At 42.2% G+C, this 19,300-nt stretch overlaps 1 protein-coding gene across 3 annotated transcripts in view; it reads right to left on the bottom strand.

Annotated features, from left to right (window-relative positions):
• STS (steroid sulfatase) overlaps positions 1-19,300 on the bottom strand; it is a 205,733-nt gene that overhangs the window by 19,402 nt on the left and 167,031 nt on the right. For all 3 annotated transcript variants that reach the window (XM_010354943.2, XM_030934721.1, XM_030934722.1), the window contains 2 exons: positions 8,807-8,966; positions 407-528 (listed from right to left, as the gene is read on the bottom strand). In XM_010354943.2, coding sequence (XP_010353245.1) covers positions 407-528; positions 8,807-8,966 — 282 coding nt within the window. The remainder of the gene's footprint in view (positions 1-406; positions 529-8,806; positions 8,967-19,300) is intronic.

Below are 19,300 nucleotides of genomic sequence, written 5' to 3'. Positions count from 1 at the left end.
GAGCCTGCAAGTGTAAGCACAGCAATGCACAGAGCACAGGGGTTGCTGTCCTCAGTGTGGGAGGAGTACCAGGAATGAAGCTGGGAAGCTGTGCATGCAATAAAGGACCAGCCACAGCGCCCTGTTGAGAACAGGGAGCTTCCTCTGCTGGGATAGAGAAGCTGTGGGTGGTGTTCAGGTGGGTGAATGACATAGCCTTCTGATGTCCTCCTACCTGGACAACTATGTCACCAGAAGGAGAAGAGAGGAAGAGGAGGGAAAAGAGGACAAAGCAAAGCATGGGCGCACATTGAGGCACCTGTTGGCCTCCATTGAGCAGAGCCACCTTTTTGCCCTTTAGTTTTAACTATTCCCATGGCATAGGTTGCACGGAGCATGAGAAGCATGGAAAGGTCTGTTTACTCACTGTTCTGAGGGTGCCAGCGCACAGCATTTAAGTAGGCGTTGCAGTAATGGAAGAGAAACTCATGATCGGAGCGTTGGCTTTTTCCTTCAAGCAGGGGCATCAGATCACGTCCATCAATGATCCTGTGGGATAAACAGCCAGGCATCAAGTGGTGAATCAGTCCTGTGTTCTCAAATGTCCTTCTGAACCAACAAGAGCATGTGGGAGCTCCAGTCGTAATGAATACAAAGAAGACTGACCCCACCTGGGTGCCCTGTGCAACAACACATTGATCCCAGCTCTGTCCATGCATTACATCTGCAAAGAGCACCATGAACTGGAACTACGGTCATCCCCATTGCATAGATGAGAAAACAGAGGCACAGAAAGGTTAAGTAATTTGCCCAAGGTCATGGGACCTTGTTCAGAGTAAGAACTGATGGGATTGAAATCCAGCTGATCTGGCATTCACACCCTTATTCTTCCTATTGCTTCTCCAAAACACAATTTTCTGTCTATTGCCTGACCAAAGGGAAAGCTTTATTCATGAAATACAGGTCTGCTGAAAAGACGGGCACCTGACAATTTGGGATTAAAATTAAAAGATACTATATTGCATGAGGCAACTTGGATTCGTAGACTGCAATGAATGCAAATTTCTCATTAAAATGAATTAATTCATATATAATAATAATGATACCATTAAATAACCAGGGAACAGATTATTCCCAAATGAAAATATATCTCCTCTACTACTGGGTATCTAACTAGGCCAAGAAGGGGAACTTTCCAGATTGCAAACAATAAGACATATGCAGTTGGTGATGAGCAAAATAAGATTGCTTACAGTTTGAAGAAAGGAATAAAGTATAAAATTGTGTTTTACATTAAACATAAATTAACAGCTACATGAGAAATTGAAACCATGATACCATTAGGCCATTGCCATCAAAATGAGAGGCAGAGAATTATTTTGAAAGGCTGAGTGTTTAACTTGAGGATTTTCTTTCTCTGATTAAAAACACTACATTCCTGTCATCTCTTGTTACAAGGCGTTTAGAAACTAGAAGTTTGACGTGGCTGTATAACTTGGGTAAGTGTGTTTTAGAGGTCCTATGTCCCTTAAGCTTTCTCCCATGGTTTATTTTGCTGTCACTAAAAACCCATAATGTAATTACAACCTTGTTGTTAGCACTTCTTTGGCCTCAACCCTTGTTATTAATCACGCTTTCTGCAGAAGTCTGTAGACTGAAAATATTCTATTATCATAAGTAAAAATAAGAACAAAAGACTGGCTTGGCTCACTTCCCAAACCAATGTTCCTGTGAACCACGATGGAAAGAGAAAGACACATGGTAGAGAGAGTTCTATTGAGACGCAGCGTGTGCCCTGAAATACTGTTTCCATCCCGAAATGACAGTCATCGTGCTTGGTTCTTTTCAAATTCCTTTCAAGAAAGACTCAGGCCTTTATGAGATCCCAAATAAAGTTGAAAGGAAGGAAGAAGTAAGAGGGGAAGTGGGCAGGCATGGGAATTAGACCAGGAAAAGCCCCCAATGGTGAAAAGTGATCTGAAAGAGAGAGACAAGGGACAGAGGATTTCCACCCTTCCCCAAGTGGGGAGAATGTCTTTCAATGACTCCTCAAAAGCAAGATGGAATCCCCATTTTCTGGGACACAAACTAGACTTTCACTTTTTGAATTTGGCTTTTTTTTTTTTTTTTTTTTTCATTTGTCAACAAAATTCAACACGTGATATAAGAACATGGGAGACGGAATTGCTGTCTTAAGATCAGTATTTTTCAAAATTTTTTTTTTTTAGAGACAAGGTCTTGCTCTGACATCCAGGCTGGAGTGCGGTGGAGCAACCATAGCTCATTGCAGCCTTGACCTCCTGGTTCAAGCGATCCTCCTGCCTCATCCTCCCAAGTACATGGGACTACAGGTACATGTCACCATGCTCAGCTATTTTTCATTGTTTTTTTTTTTTTTTCTTTTTGAGAGATGAAGTCTTGCTATGTTGCCCAGACTGGCCTTGAACTTCTGGCTTCAAGCTCTCCTCCGGTCTTGGCCAAGATCAGTATTTGATAACTGAAATTGATCACGATTACAGGAAAGGGGGATTTAACTAAAACAAAATAAGACTCCAAGTCTCATAATTATTTTCTCTTACTTAAAAATGAAATATTTGAGATTTTTTTTAAAGGAGGGACACAAAGTTTATTCTGCAAACTTATTTTTCTTCCAATGTGGAGACAGACTTTTTTTTTTTTTTTTTTTTTTTTTAATATCCTACACCTAACGTGGTCCTTCCTAGAGGCAGGCCATAAATCATGCTGCTATGGAAAGCCACCATTTAACAGTGCTGCAGAAATATGGTCTGTCAAAGGAAGCCTCATTTCTGCCATGAAAAATGGAAAGTGACTCTGTTGAGCTAAACTTTTAAGTGGTGTCTAAGCTATCGAAATATTTGGGATTGTTTTAAACCACTTGTGGGATTCACAGTTAACCATGGCAATAACCCAGAGAATAGCACATTTCCATTAGTGCTGCTAGTACAAAAATGCTTTTAGAATGTCGTGTTCTGGGGGAGATGGGCCAACTCACTTTCAAAGTGACCCAAAGCATTGCTGTTTTCTCTGGAAACAGTCTAACGGGCTTTTTCTTGCAAACTAATTCAAGTTTTTGTAGCATGTCTGCATAACAGCCAATCTAAAAAAACTGGATGTGTTTTCTGTCCTAGTGCCCTCATGGCTGTTGGTGGAAAAGGGAGTGTTTGGGAGTGTTTTTAATTTGGAAGGTGAAGTTATTCTCCTTGAGTTCCTGACTGACAACGATGGGAGCGCTATTAACAGGTTGTTAGCAAGGCATCCTTGCGTCAAAATTTCAGGTCAAGTTAAATACCATACAGACAATTTTTACATAATTAAAAAGGGCATGTTCTGGAAACCTTCCCTGAACCGTATTGACGTCATTCCTCTAAGAATGTACTGTGCTCTCTCTCAGCTCTGAGGCTTTCAACATCCTTGTCCCTCCACATGGAATGTCCTTCCCACCCGCCCATTGCCTAGCCAACTCTGGAAGGACTGAAGGATCATAAGAGAAAGAAAAGGTTTGGGGTGATACAGAAGGTAAGGTCTTAGATACTAATAGAGAAGCTTATTTGGGGCACAATGTTGGTGAGCAGCTTATTTGATATACAAATGACAACGATTTCAATGTAGACAATCATAGTTAAGGAAACATTTTTAGGAGAAAGTACATATATCTGTAATAAACTAAAGGGAATCTTAAGTATTCAGAAAGTTATTTTCACAATTTAGAAAAATATGTTTCCATTTGTAAACATTAAACCCTCTGCCATAGTTGAACAGAAAGCAAGATCAGTATAAGTGGTTACACACACAAACTTGGGATTCTTCCCATGAAGAGACTCACCTTTAATTTTGCAAAACTGATGTGAACCTGATATAGCTCACTGACTTTTTCATCTGTTATACTCTCTTGAAAAGGTCTTCTCTAGTGGCTCGGCTATAAGTCGGAAAAAGTTACTGGGAGAAGTAGGCTAAATCCATTCCTTGTCTCCATTAGACAAAAGTGTGTTGAGCATTAAAGCATTAATTTGTTTTTGAAACTTTAAAAAATGAAGTCAATTTTTATTTTAATTATGGACCAGAAGTTCTAAATATTTCACCTCTAAAATTTGATTCTTGAGGTGGCCAGCACTCTGTTTCCTTGCGTCCCAGCTGAAGGGTCTATGGTTAAAATGTTGGGTTTTCCAAAAGGTGTAACCAACTATGGCTTGTTGCCATTCTCTATTACTGATGTTAATACCATGTTAGGAAGGGGCATGGTCATACTCATACTATGGCAATATTGTATTTGCTTGCAAAGATGAGACCCAAAGAAACAATTTTCACGTTAATGAATTAAAACACTTAGGTATTAGATTCTTCTTTTTTTGCAAGCCCCTGTTGCTGCCTTTTGTAACACAAAAGGTTGTCCTCCATTTATTTCCAAAATCAGCTTATTTGGAGACCTGGAGGGAAATAATTTTTCTGAATATGCCCAGGGTGATGGACACTGAAAGTTCTTCTGATAAGTCATGCCACTGAATGAAAATGAATCACTAACATGCATATGAAAGAAAAATTCACTGCCAGAGAGAAACCTCACGTAAGCACATCATAGGGTTGAATTAGAGAACTATTCTCACTGCAGTGTTAAGATGCTGCAAAACAAAAACACAACAACAACAACAACAAAAATCTTTCCTGTGTTCCTCCGGACTACCTTTCTTTTGGCTTAAGTAGAAACCTTGGATCCAAGGGCTTCTGATGTGCCACCACGCTTCGATTGGCCAGGAAGGACTCCCACTAGATCCAAAATGCTTCCTGAGAATTACAGGACAGTGCTTGAAGAATAGAGGTCTGCTGAACAGAAATTATCTTCTTCAGACAAAATGCAGAAAGAAGCGAAGGCACTTTGTTAAGTGCCCATCAAACAGCTTGGGTCCAACCTTCTGAATGAGTTTCTTCTCCTGAGAAGTGCAAATTTAGTATCTCTCTAGCAGGAAGCTGAGAAAGCTTATTTGCACCACTCTGAGCAGGAAGGAGTTAAGGCTATTTTCTAAAAGGCAGACATCTGTGTATCACATTTATAGATGGATATAGATGTGAGGGTATTGTCTAGATGCTTTTATTGAAAAGTTTTGATGGGATTTTCCATTATAACAACATTTTCCATAAAAGAGCAATAATAAATTTCAGGGTAGGATTTCTCAACGTCAGCACTACTGACATAATGGGTAAGATAATTCATCATAGTAGGGGTCTGTGCTGTGCATTGCAGGATGCTTGATGGCACATCTGAGCCAGTAGCACCCTGAGCCAAGACAATAAAAAATGTCTCCAGGCATTGATAAGTGACCCCTGGGGGAAAACACTACTTTAGATATTCAAAGTCTTCTGGACAAATACATAAGAATATTACTGGACCTGGTTGGCAATATGCTTTAAATAAGGTACTGTGTGATAATTCTATTCCCATGAGGCACTTGGAAGCACATTTCTGTTTTCTAACCTGTGCTGTCTCTAGGATGATGAAGGCATTTTACAGCTGGACTAGTACCAGAAGCTAGGACCTCAACACAGAAGCAACCTATGTGGTTTAAAACCAGGTCAACTGGCCAGGCGCCGTGGCTCATGCCTGTAATCCCAGCACTCTGGAAGGCCGAGGTGGGTGGATCACCTGAGGTCAGAAGTTCAAGACCAGCCTGGCCAACATGGTAAGACCCTGTCTCTACTAAAAATACAAAAATCAGCTGGGCGAGGTGGTGCGCAACTGTTGTCCCAGCACTTTGAGAGGCTGAGGCAGGTGGATCACCTGAGGTCAGGAGTTTGAGATCAGCCTGGCCAACATAGTGAAACCCCCTCTCTATTAACAATGTAAAAAATTAGCTAAGCATGGTGGTGCATGCTTGTTGTCCCAGCTACTCTGGAGGCTAAGGCAGGAGAATCGCTTGAGCCTGGGAGGTGGAGGTGGAGGTTGCAGTGAGCCGAGATTGCACCACTGCACTCCAGCCTGGGCAAATGAGCAAGACTTTGTCTCAAAAAAACAAAACAAAACAAAACAAAACAAAACAAAAACCAATGAGGTCAACAAGCACCTCCAAGGTCCATGAAGGGAATCAGAAACAGAGGGGAATCTTCAATATTGAGAGTTGGTTCTATTGATGACACAAACCCACACACAAGATACTTGGGTCTTCTAAGAGGGACGCTGTTACCTTCTTCATTGAGCACATATAAGAAACACAGATTGACCTCCATCAGCCTCAGACTAGAGCGGCTAGAAGGTAGAAGCAGTAAGATTTCCCTTTATGAATCTTCCTCTTTGCCTCTGAACTTTTTCCTCACCTTGCTTTTCCCCCACTGGGTAGAAAACCATTCCAAGATATTATGAAAGTGAAGAGCAGTGATGGTTTTAACATTATGGGTCATGAGAGACAAATTTAATAAAGGAGATTGACTGAACACTCTGTTCTAGCTACTTGAGGAAGTATTAAGCTTTATTCCAAAGGTAAGAACTACAGCCAATGAGGAGGTCAAATAGAGAATGGGATTTTTGGCTTTATACAGGAAAAACTTTCTGTAAGACACTGCTGCCATGTTTTCCATCACTAGAGTGGAAAAAAAGAATAGTTTGACTGGAGTAGGAGATCTTACAATTCCCCTATTGGCCTCAGACTCAAGCTGAGTGGCTCAAGCCTGTAATTCCAGCACTTTGGGAGGTTGACACAGGAGGATTTCTTGAGCTCAAGAGTTCAAGACCAGCTTTGGCAACATGGTGAAACCCCATCTCTACCAAAAATACAAAAACTTAACTGGGCATGGTGGCGCATGCTTGTGGTCCCAACTACTCAGGAGGCTGGGGTGGGAGGATCGCTTGAGCTTGGGAGTAGCAGGGTGCAGTGAGCTGAGATGGCGCCACTGCACTCCAGCCTGGGTGACAGAGTGAAACCCCCATCTCAAAAAAAAAAAAAAAAAAAAAAAAAGAAGAAGAATATGGATTCAACCAGTGCAGGTCTAGAATCTCCACTCTTAGCCACAGCACCCGCTAGTCTCAAAGCGTGATCCAGAGACTCTCTGGGACCCTTTCAGGAGGTCTGTGAGGCCAACGTTATTTTTACAACAGGAAGGCACTCTTTGTCTTTCTCACTATCACTCTTTTAGGAGTGTACAGTGAACATTCCTAGTGGCCACAGGGTGAATGATGACATCATTGATGTATTAGCCAATGGAATGTGAGCTTGGAGTACTTTGGTGTCTTAAAAAATTTCATTTTTTATTACTAATATAATAAGCATCTCTTGACACAACCCACATAACCAAAAGATCATTGGGGTCCTCAATCATAGAAGAAATGAAAAGGGGTTTTGAGACCTCAAAGTTTGAGAATAGCTGAACTGTCAAAGCTGCATTTCTCATTGGTGTGTGTCTGTGTGTGTTGAGGAAGGGTGTGTATCTAAAGCAGAGTTGAAACCAGTAAGGAAACAAGGTCGAATACAGCGGGAGGGGGAGGAAACCTATCTCTGGACTTGCTTTGGCAGTGCAGTTGTTTTTGTCTTTCGTTTCGCCTTTCCTCTTCCTTCTCATTGCAGCTGAATTTAAACAAGATTTGCAGCCGCCTGCGTGACATTAGCCTGGTCTGTCACCAAACTAATGAAAACAATTAATCAGTGTGCTTCACTTAAAACTCTTCAGATTGGTAATAACACTTAGGAAGAAACCACTGGCAATGTCATATGAAGTCGTATTTAAATTTAAGAGAAAGACATTTCATTTAGAACTTCTCGGTGAAGACGTGCTGGGAAATGGGGCGTTAGCTGGGGAACCGGCTGCATTTCTCACTGTTACAGCAAAGGGCTGCTGAGTGTGGACAAAGGAAAAGGTGTGGGATCCCAATGTCGGAGGTCAAAGAGGTTGTGGTCCAGCTGCACAATGGCAAGCAATGGAGGGGAGAACAGAAGAGAACAACAGCATCAGCACAATGTTGAAAGACCAAGGCTGAATTAAACACCACCCATCCACCTTCCTGGTCACTAAAAACCTTCAGTGCCTCTGAGTTTATTTCCCTCTGGATAAAGAGATTGGCAGAGGGGTTTTTACATTGGCAAACCCACCGGTAAAGCCCCAGACTGGACAGAGATAACAAGTCCAGCTGGAGGCAGTGTGACACTCCAAACAGAGGGCCTCAGCAGCGGCCTCAGGGCAGACGTTTTCCTCTGACCTTCTCCTGCCCTCCTGGCTCTCAGTCCCACTCTACCCCAAGGTGCCAGAGAAACTAGAATCCCTCTTCCCCATAAGAACCAAAACCCCTGATCCCCAAAACCATCATCAAACCTAAAAGTATGACTCCAACTTTCCCCCTGCCTTTCTGTGTAAAAACTGCCCATAAATAAATCCTCTGACCTACCTTGTTTGACTGTAGGTCATAAGACCCCTGTTCCAGAGACGGCCCTGTCCCATGCCCAGAAGGAAGGAACACTGCTCAGAGAGGCCAAGAAGCATCTAGATAGACAGGCCTGGCTGGGTTTCCCCACTCAGTCCGTTAGCATGAGGTCAGACTTTTCCCTCCAATTCTACTTCTACACACTGCCCGTACTTTGTTGAACCACAGCATAAAAACGAACAATTTCCCCTGTATCTTTGGGTCTTCCTTTGGAAGCCTCCTGTGTACACGTTAAGTAAATTTATATGCCTTTTATCCTACTAATTGACCTGCCTCAAACCTGTGATTTTCAGGAAAACTCCAGGGGGCCAAAGGCCTTGGTCCCCACACCATTATGCAGGCAAACTGGAGCATATTGGGCTGTGAAATCAGAGCTCGACAATACCAACCACCCTGGCATCAGAGTACCTGTCCTCAGGCAAGGGTGCTCCAGCCAGCTTGGCTACTGTAGGAAATATGTCCATGTTGCTAGTGGGCTCATCAATCTTCTGGCCAGCCTGTATCACCCTGGGCCAACGAAGGATGCCTGGAACCCGGATACCTCCTTCCCAGTTGTTTGCTTTTCCTCCTAAAAGATCAAAAAAGAAGTAAGAGGCAACAGGGAGATTTCAACGCTTTAAACGCTCACTTCAATGGACTCTTTTGTGCTCAGTGTAGAATAACCAACTGCTCTAATTACATACATTCCATCCATGAGTATTCCATGAGCAATATAGTATATGTTGTATATGTTGTATTGAAAAAAGGAATATATATGACACAGTCACCACCATGCGTGACATGGTCAGCACTGTATGGCATCTTGAACAAAAACTTTGTAATCAGAGGGACTCAACGCAACAAAGATTTGAGTCACCAAAGATTCAAATCAATGACTCTGGAGTCAGGGAATTCAAGTTCCATTTCTACTTTACACCAGCTGTGCTAGGCAAAATAATGGTGCCCCCAAGTGTCCGCATCAAAATTTCTGGAGCCTGGAGCCTGGGGAAATGGGTATTTTGCCTTATATGGCAAAAGGGACTCTAAACATGTGACTAAAGATTTTGAGATGAGGAGATTACCCTGCATTGTCTGAGTGGATCCAATGTAATCATGGGGTTGTAAACAAAACATAAAATCCTAAGCACCTCGACTAACAGAATGGACCCCTCCTCTCAGCAAAGGGCATTCCAAAGGTTTAATCTGAAACACTAGTTCAGGCCATGATGGAAAGAGGGGATTGAACATGCCTCATTTTGCCTCCTTCCTTTGGAATTCAGGTACAACTGACCAGCATTAACATTAAAACAGAGACCTTAAGACGGACAAAACAGACTCTTTGTAGCAATAAGATACCAACACGACAGACAGCAGGCCCTGATAGAAACTGAAGTAGTTTACCCCAAAATATATTTCTTTGACATTTCAAAATAACCCCACACAGTTGTCTCTTGTGAGGAAAACCTACAAGACAATCCCCTTCTCTTTCAGGGTCTTTTCCCTGATCTGGGAGAGAAGTGAACTGACCAAGAGTCTGGTATCTTTTAAAGTCTGATAAGAAACACGTACAATGTATTCTCTCTAAAGCCTGCTACCTGGAGGCTTCATCTGCATCATAAGAACCTTGACCTCCACAACCCCCTTATTTTAACCCAGACACTCCCTTCTATCGACTGCAGGTCTTTAAATCAACTCTTTCAACCAACTGCCAATCAGAAATTCTTTGAGTCCACCTATGACCTGAAGCCTCCTCACCCCCCCACCCCCCGACTCTGACTCCAGACTGAACAATGTATATCTTACATGTATTGACTGATGCCTTATGTCTCCCTAAAATGTATAAATCAAGCTGTAGCCAGAACAGCTTGGGTACATGTTCTCAGGATCTCCTGGGGCTGTGTCTACTTGGCTCAGAATAAATCTCTTCAAACGTTTTACAGAGTCTGACTCTTTTTGTAGACAGGGTCCTTTCAAGGGAAAGAGGGAGTCAGAGAAGTGGAGGGGTATAATCACAGAGAGAGGCTGGTATATGCTACGCTGCTGACTTTGAAGGCAGAGAAGGGTACCCCAAGCCCAGGAATGCAGGCAGGCGCTAGAAGTTGGATAAGGCAAGGAATAAGATTCTCCCCTAGAGCCTTCAGCAAGAAACAGCCCTGCCAACACCTTGAGGACCCATTTAATTCATGGTTATTCCCAAAGGAAAATAAATCATTCTACCAAAAAGATACCTGTACCTGTATGTTCATTGCTGCACTATTCACAATAGTAGATGTGGAATGAATCCAGGTGCCCATCAACAGGGATTGGATAAAGAAAATGTGGCACATATACATCATGGAATACTACACAGCCATAAAAAAGAACAAAATATTGTCCTTTGTAGCAACCTGGTATAGCTAGAGGCCATTATCCTAAGTGAATTAATGCAGGAACAGAAAACCAAACACTGCATGTTCTTACTTATAAGTGGGAGCTAAACATTCGGTACTCATAAACATAAAGATGGCAACAATAGACACTGGGATCTACTGGCGGGAGAGAGGGAGGAGGCCAAGGAGTGCAAAACTATCAGGTACTATGTTCACTACTTGGATGACAGGATCATTAGAACCCCAAACCTCAGCATAATGCAATATACCCATGTAACACACCTGCACACGTACCCGCTGAATCTAAAATTTTTAAAAAAATCATGTTGTTTTGAACTACTAAATTTGTGGTCAATGATTACAGCAGACATAGGAAACAGATACACCAGCCCTTTGCATTTGAGAAAATAGCTTCAGCTGTCTGGGTCTCATATTCCCACAACGTTTCCATGCGAGTATTATATGGAATGATTATCCCAACTGCCAAGCTCAGTGCCTGCAAGAGAGAGGAAGGGCACAAAAAATGGCTATTATCATCACTGTTATTATTTTATTACCAGGATGGCTCTTACCAGGAGAGTTGAGGAAACAGGCTTTGTGCCTATGAGGCAATTAGAATATAATTAAATACAGCATTGAAAGGGTACTGGCAGAGGCAGAAAGACTAAGTTCAGAGTGGATCAGAATGTCAGCAGATAATCTCAGAAGATGGTCACTGAAGGAACCAAAACATTTCACCCCAAAATACTCTTCTTTGACATGTTTTGAGATGGATGTTCAGAGGGTCTGCAAACAGAGGCAGCCCTGCAAAACTGTCTTTTGTGGGGGAGATTTGAATCTGTAGAGAAAATCTGGTTGGGCGTGGTGGCTCACACCTGTAATCCCAGCACTTTAGGAGGCTGAGACGGGTGGATCACCTGAGGTCAGGAGTTCAAGACCAGCCTGGCCAACATGGTGAAAGCATATCTCTACTAAAAATACAAAAATTAGCCAGGCGTGGTGGCGGGCACCTGTAATCCCAGCTACTTGGGAAGATGAGGCATGAGAATTGCTTGAACCCGGGAGGTGGAGGTTGCAGTGAGCCAAGATCTCGCCACTGCACTCCAGCCTGGGTGACAGAGTGAGAATCTGTCTCAGAAAAAAAAAAAAAAAAGGAGAGAGAGAGAAAATCTGCATTGAGGCAGCCAGGCTTTCTCTGAAGGCCTCCCTTGTCTGATCTAGGAAAGATGAACTGAGAGACTCACACCTTTAAAGGTCTGCAAGAAACATTCACCATCTCTTCTCTCTGGGGATTGCTACACAGGAGGTTTCATCTGCATAGCAAGACCACCTCTGCTAGCCAGGCGTCCTCTTCTCCCCTCTCCTAACCCATGTGGCCACGAGGCAAGGCCCCATTCTTTCTGTAACCTCAAGATGGTATAAAAGCATCAACCCTCTAGCCATTTCTTTGAGATCTATTTTGTAAGGTTCCATGCGTGTTAATAAATTTGTGTGCCTTTTCTCAGTTGCCTTTGTCAGCAGATTTTTAGCAAACCTTCAGAGGGCAAAGGGGCAGTTTTCCTGTGGCCCCTATATGACCAACACCTCCCGTTGAGGGATGGAGACCAAGCGCTCCAGTACAGGGTTTAGACAGGACAGGCCTGAAGTCACTCCAGCTGGGCAGGTGACCCATGGCTGGGGGAATAAACACTGCTTCCTCACCCTTTATGACAAAGGCAGCATAGAGCTAAGTGGTACTGAAGTAGCCATCAGGAAGTCAGGCTGGGGACAAAGGGAGTGGAGTTGAAGTTCAGCTACTCAAAAAAGAGGCTGTTTTAAACAATTGGTGTGAAGCATTAAATAGATAGTTAAGTGAGAATGAAGCCAATGAAAAAATGCTCATTCCTCTCGGGAATATCATGTGTGAGTCACACTGGAAATCAATGCCACTAGAGACAGCGGTTTCGGGGTCCTGAAGCAAATCTCCATTGTTAAAAGCTCATCTCTCTTTTTTTTTTTTTTTTTTTTAACCTTTACAGGAATGCCTCCTTTTATTGCATTCTGCTCTAGTGTGTTTTTCAGATGTCACATTATTTATCTATGTATTTGTTTATGTATTTATTTTTATTTATTTTAGGTTCAGGGGTACATATGCAGGTTTGTCATAGAGGCAATCTGCATGTCTTGGGAGTCTGGTGTGCAGATTATTTCATTACCCAGGTAATCAGCATAGTACCTGACATGTAGTTTTCCAGTCCTCTCCCTCTCCCACCCTCCACCCTCAAGTAGGCCCCAGTGTCTGTTGTTCCCTTCTGTGTGTCCATGTGTACTCAATGTTTAGCTCCCACTTGTAAGTGAGAACATGCAGAATTTGGTTTTTGGTCCCTGCATTCATTCTTTTAGGATAATGGCCTTCAGCTCCATCTATGTTGCTGCAAAGGACAGGATCTCATTCTTTTTTTATGGCTGCATAGTATTCCATGGTGTGTATGTACCAGAATTTCTTTATCCAGTCCACTGTTGATGGGTATTTCAGTTGACTCCATGTCTTTGCTATTGTGAATAGTTAAAAGCTCATTTCTTACAGCTGAAGACTGTAGACTAAATTCCTCTCCTCAGCAGGCTCTGACCTTTGCAGACATTCAGAGATTCTACATGCACAGTCACTTAGGGGAGATTCCTATGGAAGTTCACATCATACTTTGTAGTTTCTGTGATGGCCTTCTAAGAAAGTTAAAACTCTTCCCCTTATTTTATCTTTTCAACATCACTTGAAGGTAATTCTCTGACAGATACTGTGATTCCTGCTTCACAGAGATCACAGCCAACAAATGGGAAGTTTAACTACTTTGCCGTAGTTCATTCAAGTAGTTGAAAGCGGAGCTTTGGGAGGAATCTCAACATGTGAATTACAGTCTAGTTTTCCTTCTGTTCCATCAAACTCATAAAATTTTCACCTGCTTATCCTGCTACTCGATCAAACTCACACCATCTTCACTTTAAATTTAACAGCAACAAAATAAGTGATTGTTATAGAACAAAAAAGGGCTGGTTTCATGAATGGTTTAGATATACAAATATTGCCCCCTTGTTTTAAATAAAACAGCATAAATAAATGGGAACAAAAACCAAACTATTAAAATCAGGAAAAAGCACCCTCTCAAAGTTAATCTTCTAGATGCAATGTGGCATTGTGTATTGGATTCTGAAACAGAGAAAGGGCATTAATGGGAAAGCTGGTAACATGGGAAGGTTAATTTTGACAAAGACACCATAGCTGTGTAGGATGGTAAGATTGCAGATAGCTGGGTGAAAAATAGACCTCTGTACTACCTTTGTAATTCTCCATCAATCTAAACTCATTCATAACATTTTCATATTATATATATATATATATATATATATATATATATATATATATAAATAGTTGTACAATCTGAGGCTGAGAGAACTTCAGTTATGTGCTGACGGTCACTTATTTAGTAAGCAGTAGAGTTACAGATACAAATCCAGGTTTGTCTGACTGACTCCAAAGCCTGTGAATTTAAACAGTTTTCCGGTATCACTTTATCTTTGCAGCAAGAGCACTGGTGCCAAGTTGTCTATGTCCTGAGAGAAGAGGATCACACCAAATTTGTAAACCACATTTAGTTTCTACAGCCTATGTCGAAACTCAGAAAGATACATCTGAACAGTAGAATTAAGGATTGAGGCACCGAGCAAATTTCGTACCCTCCCAGGAGTTGATCTGTGCATCATCTTTAAGGTGAAAGGCAATGTCTGAGGATGGTTTACTAGGGCTCACCAGGGGAAGCCAAGGGATGCATCTGGCTGTAGAGCCATGTGAGAGAGTGGCTGAAAAACACGGCCCTTAAACAGCAGATAGAGGCTGGGTGCAGTGGCTCATGCCTGTAATTCCAGCACTTTGAGAGGCCTAGGCAGGTGGGTTGCTTGAGACCAGGAGTTCAAGACCAGTCTCGGCACCGTGGTGAGATGCCATCTCTACAAAACAAAACAAAACAAAAAAATTAATTAAAAAAATTAGCCAGGTGTGGTGGCACACACCTGTAGTCCCAGCTACTCAGGAGGCTGAGTGGGGGGTACTGCTTGAACCTGGGAGTTTGAGGCTGCAGTGAGCTATGATTGTGCCCCTGCACTCCAGCCTGGGTGACAGAGAGACAACATGTCTTAAAAAACAGAAAACCAAGCACACAGTTTCACAAAAATCCACAGGCACATCCAAGGTCTGTGTATTTTACAACCCAAGTGCCAGTGATCTATTCCCCTCTGAGGAATTTGCGAATATCCCAGAACTCCAGATGATGGAAGAGACATCTTATAAGAACATGGCTTGATGTATAACCACGTTGAAAACAAAACAAAATAAAACAAATCTCCTGCAGAGGCCCCGGAAATATCACAGCCTGCCAGAGATTCCAGATCCCCAAAGGAGCTCCAAGCCACAAATGGCCACCTGGTGGCAACACTTCTGTCTGGGTGCAAAGAAATGGCTTACCTCTGCTCAGGTAAGATGCACAGAGCACCTCTATTGCAGGCACGGGACTATGTGCCTGTAGCCCCTAGATCTAGCCACCTACTGACCACCTGAATGGTAGCACCAGGCATGGTTTCGTCTGCAGCTAGTGTTAACAAATTGTCACACTCGAGAAACGCTCTGTTGGAAGCTCTGAAACCACTATGTGGAACATCACGAGATTCCCATCTTGTATTAATAGTTCTGAGTCTATATTCAGGTCCTAAAGAAATGTATCCATAAACATAATCTTGTGCAATTTTCTAAAGCTATAAAGGGAGAGTTTTTACAACAGTCATGGCAAAAAAATGTTTTAAAATTTTTTTAACAGATGATGAACACATCTGAGCACATACTGTCTATGGAAAAACATGTTGGAGGAAGCATGATCACACATTTGCAGGCATGTGTTGATGAGCAAGTGCCCTTGCTTGTCAGATGGTGTAGCTTTCAGTCTCCTTCCTCCTGCGATATTGCGTTGAAAATGAGATGCGCCAAATGTGTCTGTCAGGCTGAAAAAGCACCGAAATCTGCTCTCCCAGGCACCACTCACATTATCATTGAGCAGAGTTCAGAGGAACTCAGAGGGTGGACACGGGATGCTTCATTCATTCAGCAGACATTTAATAAGCAATGACTTGCTATGATCAGGACTAATGATGGAGTTTCACATGTCCCCCAAACCATTCAAACTCATGACTTCAATATTAACTCTTGATTCTCACCATCACTCTGCAAGGCAAGTAACCCATTGCACAGTCAAGAAAACTTTGGCAAAGGTTACACAGCCAGTAATTGGTGGTATTAGGTATAGTTCTAGAACCTATCGTGCCAAATGCTAGGCTTTACTGATTTTCACATCCCCAAATGGGACACAAAGGTATATCATGGAGATTACGCCCTACAGAAACTCACAGCCTCAAAAGATAGCTCAGATAATACCCACTGAGAACTGTGATTGTATGCGAACAGAATCCCAGAGAGAACACAGTGAACAGGGACCTTGCCCTACAGAAATTAAAAGTCTCAAAAGACAGCTCAGATATATCCACAGGCCAGGCACAGTGGCTCACACCTGTAATCCCAACACTTTGGGAGACTGAGGTAGGAGGATCACTTGAGGTCGGGGTTTGAGACCTGGGCAACATAGTGAGACCCAGTCTCTACAAAAAATAAGAAATAAAAAAGCTAGCCAGGCATGGTGGTGCATGCTACATGGGAGGATGAGGCAGGAGGATTGAGTAAGCCTAGGAGGTTGAGGCCGTAGTGAGCTGTGATCATGCCACTGCACTCTAGCTTGGGTGACAAAGTGAAACCCTGCCTCAAACAAACAAACAAACAAACAAACAAAAGATATGCCCACAGATAACTCTGATTAAGTACCAACAAAAATCAAAAGAAATGTCTTTTACCTGGGCAAACCTGTCCCGTACCAATAGATTTTGACTTGGGTTTTGAAGGAGAAATTAACTTAGGAAAGTTGGAGAATAGGATATGGGGGAAAGAAAAAAAAAAAAAAAAAAACAGGTGAAGGAGTATGATTTATTTTTTCTGAAAATTTATAAGCAGAGAAAAAGCCATAGTCTGAGTTTAAAATTTGGTAGAGTAATTGTCCAACTCACACTTTTAACATCCTGATGGCATGTTGTGATGATGTTCTCATCACAGAAGGATGATGGCTGAGTTACTCAATCTCTCTAGGCAAGCATAGCAAGGATTCTTCTACAATTTACTCTAAGACTCTTGTTAGAAACAGCTGTTTGCAAACAAGGCTTCTATTTTTGTCCTTCTGAATGCTCCCACACAGCAGGTCAAATCACTTTTAATGGCAAGAGCATATGCTAGTCATTCTTATGCTTGATCTGGGCAGAGTTTTATGAAATATTCTGTTTTTCATTTTTCTCCTCAAATCTTCCCATCCGAGATAACACTAATTCTCTGAATTGAGGCAAACCCCATTGAAGTGTGTGACGATAATTCACGCGAAATGTTTTCTCACACAAGATGCTACATTTTACACTCTCCTTGATTTATTCATGCCAAAGACTAAAACCCATGAATTGCAGATGGGAAATATAACAATATTTTTCAGGTTCCACCAATGTATTACCCACCTATTACGAGGGCAAAAATAAGGAACCTGGTGATATCAGTTGTTAAACAACAGGTCAAGAATTGAAGAATATCCTTAAAATTAATTGACACAGCTCAAATGATTAAGAATGACTCCTCAAGCAATACATCCAACTGCTAAGGAATCTGAGTCAAGGGTTGGCAAACTTTTTCTCTAAAGAGCCAGATAGTAAATATTTCAGGCTCTTTCGGTGGCTTTCTCAACTACTCAACTCTGTTGTTGTAATTAAGAAGCAGCCAGGAATAAGACATTCACAAATGAGCATGGCTGGGTTTCAATAAAACTTTATTTAGAAAATCAAGGGCTGGTTTGCATTAGGCCCACATGCTACAGCTAGGCCAGTCCTGTTCTAATTTACTAAATTTTGATTTTTTGGGGGTGGGGTGAGCACACCAACTTGGACCTTACTCCATAATATTAAATCCATCAGTATCAGGGGGAAGTGTCACAGCAACGTCTACTAACATTTTTCTTGTTACTTAATTGAACTCCTACTTAATATTGTCCAAAAGAATGAAAAACTGAAAAATATATCTTACTCTGGAATGTGAAGCTAAGCATGTCCTGACTGGGGTCCACCTTTCCAACATCACACCTTGGTTGAGCTGAGTCCCACGAAAATGTCCTGGTCAACAGCTCATCCTCTGCTCTCTGGAAAGTTCTGCCGCTCCCTCTTGATGGTTGCTCTGCTAGGATTTGACCCTGGGATGGTTAATATTGAGTGTCAACTTGATTGGATTGAAGGATGTAAAGTATTGTTCCTGGCTGTGTCTGTGAAGGTGTTGCCAAAAGAGATTAACATTTGAGTCAGTGGGCTGGGAGAGGCAGACCCACCCTCAATCTGGGTGGGTACCATCTAATCAGCTGCCCACGTGGCTAGAATAAAGCAGGCAGAAGAACGTGGAAGTACTAGACTGGCTGAGTCTTCCAGCCTTCATCTTTCTCCCATGCTGGATGCTTCCTGTCCTCAAACATCAGACTCCAAGTTCTTCAGCTTTTGGATTCCTGGGCTTACACCAGTGATTTGCCAGTCGGACCTTCGACCACAGACTGAAGGCTGCACTATCATCAGCTTCCCTACTGTTGAGGTTTTGGAACTCGGACTGGCTTCCTGGCTCCTCAGCTTGCACACAGCCCATTGTGGGTCTTCACCTTGTGATTGTGTGAGTCAATTCTCCTAATAAACTCCCTTTCATACAGACATCTATCTTATTAGTCCTGTCCCTCTAGACAACCCTGACTAATACAGCCCCCACACCCAAATCATTTACAAAGCTCCTTAAAAGCCTAGATAACTAGCCTCTCCGATTTCATTAAGCCTTCTATGATCAGGTATTATTTTCCTACTTTCAATTTCCACAGTATTTTTCAAGTTCAAGTTTATGGGACATATGACAACCAATTCTATGCATGTCTCATTCCAACAGGATCAACAGTATTTGAGAACAAACGGTCCGATGCATTGTTAAATCAACTGAACAGTGTAATCCCTTCCAAATAGATGGTACTCAATATATTTTGTGTAACAAATGAAATAATGAATTAATCAATGAAGAGTATTGCTGTGGGAAAAAAACAGAAGCCTACAGGTGAATGTGATTACAAACTCCTATTTCTAACCTTTTCTGGTCTCTATTTTGCTACATGCTTCATTTCCCTAATACATTACATTCCTAAAATTTTCTCCACCAGAGTCATATACTAAACAGCTTGACCTTTGACTATCAAAAGAGAAACTCTCCCTGAATGTCATCAAAGAAAATGAGCCCATAAGCATGAGCTATGCCCACTCCCTGCCCTCACAGAGCCCAGTTTACCCACCGCGGCCACATCCTTCTCACACCTCTTTGCTGTCCCAGAATCCCAACCTTTCTCTCCTGCAGAGCATGCTCGACCACACAACTTCA

Source organism: Rhinopithecus roxellana, chromosome 7 (genome assembly GCF_007565055.1).
Source record: "Rhinopithecus roxellana isolate Shanxi Qingling chromosome 7, ASM756505v1, whole genome shotgun sequence".
In the NCBI taxonomy this organism is placed as follows: domain Eukaryota; kingdom Metazoa; phylum Chordata; class Mammalia; order Primates; family Cercopithecidae; genus Rhinopithecus; species Rhinopithecus roxellana.
This window is presented reverse-complemented; position numbering and strand designations above follow the sequence as displayed.